Here is a 6,191-nt window from a genome sequence, read left to right as displayed (position 1 = left end):
GGTGTGTATTGAAGCAAAAAAAATAAATGATCTTGCTCCTCATTGCTTAAATATATACTGTAACAGGGAAGGACATTTGCATTTGCATTTGCACTCCTTATCTGAGTTTAAATTTGACAAGTTTGACAAGTTGGGTATTTTTGTTTAAGTTTACACTTTAATAAATAAGAAGATTAAGAACATTTGTTAATGGATGAGCTCATAGACAAACAGGTGTTGTAATATTATATTAGGTGAACTCATGCAGATACACATCAAGAGCTTCAGGTTATGATCACATCACACTTCAAAATAGTGGAATAATAATATGAGCTCTGATTTTAACCGTGGCATGATGGGTAATTTAAAAAACATGAAAATAAAACTCATCAACTCTGTTAAAGTTCTTATTCTTTTATATAATTTCCTTCACTCTAGAAACAATTATTAATGATCAAGGAATGTATTTGATGTAATGCATAAGTAACTACTTTTTACCTTAAAAATACCCAGGTTCTTGGTGATATGGCCTTAAATGTGCAGGACAGGGGATCAGATTTAAACTATTTATTTCATTTGTAGAATCATTTTACAACATTGTTGACCGTTTATTCATTACCTTAAAGGCATATTTTAGCCAAATTAATCTTCAAACACTGTGGCACTTTACTTATCAGTTTTAGTTTAGAGACTTGTTGTTGCACATACGGAATTAATAAAATATTAGGCATTTGATTTATTTGAATCAAATTGAAATCCATCTATTAGTCTTTTTAGTACAAATTATATTTAAATATGTAGGTATGTATATGTGTGTGTGTGTGTGTGTGTATATATATATATATATATATATATATATATATATATACTGTATGTATTAATGTATTTCGTTGCATATTTATCACACATAAATAATTCAGATCATTTATTATATATAATATTACTAATATATTATATTACACAAAGATGACCCAAGTAAATACAAAATGTAGTTTTTCATCTGTCTTTTCATCATTTTTTTTATTCATGTAAAAATAAACATGCTTAAATGTGCTTAGCCGTTTTGTAGCCACTGTCTGTATTGGTGTTTATAATATACATGATTAAGTTATCTGAACTGAACATTTTATTTGTTATTGCTGTTTTTATTTAAAGGATGCTTTTGCTTCTTGTTCTAAGAGAATTGTTGATCTGATGTCATCTCTGTTCGCTCAGCAAGGGTTTTCTTTAAGGCAAGTTTCATGAGTTACGTTTACGCTTTGTTTTTCTTCCTGTATGATTGTACTGAGCTGAGTGTGTGGAGTTTCTATGACTGATACCGACATCCAGTTTACATAGCTCAGATTCAACAATCTTAATGGATTAATTGTATATTCACCTTAGTACAAAAATATTTTAATAGTGACATCAAAGGTAAAACATTGTTGATGTTGCTTTAATTTTATAAAACACAGAGGTTTATAGTCCTGCTACTGTAGTTTATTTATAATTGATGTCCCTGTGGACAAGTGTACTGCAGAGAGATATACATGAACAGGGACATTTTTTTAGACTGACATACAGAGCTCCTTATTATAAGAGACATAAACTTAAGGAAAGATTTGCATAAAATGCAAACATCTACTATCACGTGACCTTGGAGACTCAGGTTTACTCAGGTTTGGAGACTCACGTGACTTTGGAGACTCAGCGAATCAGTAAATTATCCTAAAATGAAACTCGAAATACCAAACCACTGTTTTTTTATTTGAGCAATTAAATAGACCATAACAATTTACAGTATTTTGTGCCACATGCTAAATAACTGGACAATCATGTAAAACAAACATTTCTCATTTTTGTAGCAGGTGCTGTAAGTTACATTTCTATAACACTGTCAGTAATTCCGGCTGCAAGGATAAAATAACTGAACGAAATAATGTGCAGGACTGCTGATATGGTGAAGTTCTGTGAAAGGCAAAGGGACGTAGGGATAATAGTACATTATTTGGAGTGAACAGATCATATGTTCTGAGGCTATGGGTGTGTATTGGGACTGGGATAAATGTTACTTTGTTGAGGAACTGTTAAAGCCACAACTCGCACACCATGCTAAAAGGAATGGGATTTCTCCTTCCAGGAAATTTTATTTTTATTTTATTTGCCTCATGCTGTGTTTTTAAGTTATTATCCCTCGATCTGTGAAACCGGACTAAACACAGCAAACAAAAACATTTTTTTTATTATTCCTGAGTTTACTGATTACACATCTAGTTTGACTGTTTATTAAATATTCTGTAAAAAATATTTTTAAAAGGACATTTTTTTATTTAATTCTTTAATAAAAAAAAGAATCTACTGATTTGTCATTTCTCAGGGAAATAAACTCTTAAATCTTCATTTCAAGACAGATGTTTATTGGATGTCTCATAAAGTTTGTGTAAGAAGAGTCCACTGTTTTGTGTTACTGTGCAGTAATAAACAATTATGTCTTCAGTTTGCACATTCTGTCCTTGAACTGTTGTTGTGTTACTGTTGCTGTTGTGTCTCTGGTGATGCTGAACTTATGTTAGAAATTGTCACTGTATTCTGTACTTCCCCCACTATAGATGGTTCCAATCTACTCCAGAGATTTTCTTGCAGATTGTCGGATCCAACCTGTATGATAACCTGTAACTGAATATGAAACCTTACAGGGGATGGAGAGACTTTGTCCTGGCTGAACTGCATGTGATGGCAGAGGGGTGAGTCAGTAATGTGAACATCTATGCAGGAAAACATACTGTGACGTTGCATACAATATATGGTGTACATTTATTGTTGTTGTAGTAAATGAATGAATTTGATAAAACACTCACATGAAGCAGCTGCCAGCAGGAGCAGTAAAGATGTAGAGAACATGCTGTGTGTGGCTTGTACTGGGGTCTCCTCTTTTCTCTAAATTTTAACAGAAACAATCACATAAATCGAGTAATATTCAGGCCTGAATATTGTATTTTGAAAACTGGTGGTTATTGAAGAAGCATGTATTTAACTTTTGTCATCATGTACAAAATAAAAAGCAATTATCTTTTAGTTGTTTCTATCGTGAGTTAGATGATGGTTAATTATTTTAGTTCGTGTGAAGCTCAAACATGAATGTAGATCAATGAGCAGTTAGAGATGGATTATAGTTCTACCCCTGTACGGTATGTAGAACATCCTCCAGGTGTTTCACTATCAGTTTGACGTAGAATAATTTAAGATAGTGAGGCTTCTTAATTTTCCAATTAACTTTTTTTTTTTTTTTATGGAGTTGAGTGAACCTCCCACAAAACATATTTTTTTGCATACTATGGTACTGTAGATGGGACAGCTTTTAAAAAAAAGAAAAAAAAAAAAAAAAAAAAAAATATATATATATATATATATATATATATATATATATATATATATATATATATATATATATATTTTATATATGAATTTTCCATGAAACCAACACAGCACAGGTTCCTAACATAAGTCTGTCTAATCAAAATGATGACACAATGCTGGATGCAAAAGGAGGGCCTAAATTTACATAGCAACAAATTAAGATGGGTAAGTTGGCACAGACTGCCCTCTAGAGGCATAAAATTTGCACAAAATTGTTTGAACAAATATTTAGCTGAAATAAGTTTTGCTTTTAATAAACACTTCTCACATGGAGCTGAAGTAGAAAGTAACGCATTAGGATCATATGTATCAACACTGTTAAAAAAACACATTTAAAAATAGTTATGAAGATAGTACTCAGAGTATCAGTTGTCATTTAGGTAATTCATAACTGTGTCCTAATAATGAAGTTTGTTGTTATGGGAATAAATAAACCTTATAAAATAAATTTTACGGTATTGAATTTAAGTGGTAAAACCTGCTTAAAGTCAGGAAAAAGCAAGAAAATCAGGAACAATTATAGGGTTTAAGTGTTTTCTTAATCCTAATAAATTGATGATGATAAAAATGTTAGCTCAGTTCATATATGACACACATGTTTTTGTATTGACACCTAAGTGGAAGTACCACTGTGGGGATACGTGCGCAGTAATACACAGCTGTGTCTTCTGTCTGCAGATTCTGTCCTCTCAGAGTCACCGTGCTGCTGGAGCCGTCTTTAGAAATACTGAACTTGCTTTTTAGAGACTCTTTATGATAAGTACTCCCACCTCCCCAAATGAGGTTTATCCATTCCAGAGTTTTCCCTGCAGGTTGTCGAATCCAACCTGTGGCGTAGTTATTATCAGTAACCGAGTATCCGGATACTTTACAGCTGAGGGTTAAAGATTCTCCTGGCTTTAACATCACTGAGGAGACCTGAGTGAGTTCTACTGCACATTCCACATCTGAAAACAAAGACACAATTTCAGTTAAACATGTATGTACAGTATGTTATGACTACAATAATTTACTATTATCTTATTAATACTAGAGTTCATTATTGGAGTAAAACTCACAGGATGAAGCTGCCAGCAGCAGCAAATATGGCAGGAACATTGTTTAACTAATAGTTGCTAAATTTTCCAGAGCCCACAGTGACTGAGGCTGATATGTATTTCTCTATATGTAGCTGTAAGGGGGAAATTTGCATATGTATTTGCATATTAAATGCTGGTTGATCAAAACATCCTGCTGGTTTTCTCTCAACCAACTTCACTGACTCTGATTGATAGCTAGGTGAGAAGACTGCTGGAAAAACTCAACCAAAACAAGGCTTCAGGCCCTGATGGTATTAGCTCCAGGATTCTAGTCTTGTACTGCTCAGCTGTCTGGTATCCTATACTTCTTTAAACTGAGTCTGATGCAGGTAAGAATACAGGTCATATAGAAAACATCCTGTATAGTACAGGTACCTTAGAAGCCCTTCTGGCCTCAACGACTTCAGACCAGTCACACTGACGTCACAAGTCATGAAGGTGTTGGAGCGCCTACAGTTGTTTTGGCACACCTAGGGCCACTGGTAAAATCTTTCCTGGACCCATTTTAATTTGCCTACCAGCCTCATGTTGTAGTTGATGATGTGGTCATGTAACTATAGCAGCATGTTCACTCTTTCCTTGATGGATGTAACAGTACAGTGATGATCATGTTTTTTTTTTGCCTTTAATACAATACAACTGTTTCTATTGAGTGAGAAATTGCTCAGGGTGGGTTTAAGCCCATCACACTGTGTCCTGGATAGCTGACTCTCTCTTAGATATGCCCCAGTTTGTAAGGATGGGGAATTCCCTGTCTGATGTGGTGGTTAGTAACACAGCACCTCCGGGGACTGTTCTTTCTCCATTTCTGTACACTTTGTACACCTCAGATTTTCAATACAACTCTAAGTCCTGCCATCTGCAGAAGTTCTCTGATGACTCTGCATTTAACTTAACCTGTTGCATGAGGTCTGGCATCTATCCCAAGGAAATCAGGGCACAAAGCAGGGGGCATCCTGAATGCATATGCAATGTCTAAAAGCAGGATACACACCCCAACCCTAGAAGTGTAAGTATGTTACAAAAGCAGAATAATTATCATCAGTAAAAACAATCTTATTTAAATGTAATTTATGCAAAAAAAGTTTAGACTGAGACGAACATTGAATAATTGTAATCAGTGGAGGAGGGATTTCTATACAGTATATGTGTATAGTTTACAATTAAATGCTTACATTTATCTCAAATTACCCTAGTAGAGCTTTATAAACCAAGCAACACTCTTGCCGCAGAACAATCTACCATCGGTCCTGAAACATTCCAACATTAAAAGCATTCTGAGACTATTTACAGTATGTGTGTAGTTATTTCTTAGTCAAGGGAGTGGGCTTAATCACAATTTCGCCTAAGAATTCAGCCAGAATGTTACTAAAAAACATCCTCTGGGAGTAACTTCTCCCCACCATCCAAGAACAGTTTGGTGATGAACAATATATTTTCCAGCATAATGGAGACCCTTGCCATAGGGCAAAATTGATAACTACTGTAAGTGGTTCAGGGAACGCAACATCAAAATTTTGGGTCCCTGGCGAAAAAACTCCTTGGATTGTAGACCCATTGAGAACTTGTGGTCAAACCTCTAGAGGCGAGTGAAAAAACAAAAACCCACAAATTCTAACAAACTCCAAGCATTGATTGTATAAGAATGGGCCACCATCAGTCAGGATGTCGGCCAGAAGTTGATGGAATTAAAGAGGTCTTAAAAAAAGAAGAGTCAACACTGACAAATTTGACTCT

The 6,191-nt window shown here is 34.5% G+C and overlaps 1 gene segment (V, D, J or C); it reads right to left on the bottom strand.

Moving 5' to 3' along the window:
* Positions 1-3,684: 3,684 nt before the first annotated feature.
* Positions 3,685-4,501, bottom strand: LOC128544281 (immunoglobulin heavy variable 3-53-like). The segment is given in 3 exon segments: positions 3,685-3,690; positions 4,003-4,322; positions 4,434-4,501. Coding segments are annotated over 3 exon segments (366 nt in total).
* Between the last annotated feature and the right edge of the window lie 1,690 nt (positions 4,502-6,191).

Source organism: Clarias gariepinus, chromosome 16 (assembly GCF_024256425.1).
Source record: "Clarias gariepinus isolate MV-2021 ecotype Netherlands chromosome 16, CGAR_prim_01v2, whole genome shotgun sequence".
In the NCBI taxonomy this organism is placed as follows: domain Eukaryota; kingdom Metazoa; phylum Chordata; class Actinopteri; order Siluriformes; family Clariidae; genus Clarias; species Clarias gariepinus.
The sequence above is the reverse complement of the archived record's forward strand: the minus strand, read 5'-3'. Positions and strand labels throughout refer to the sequence as shown.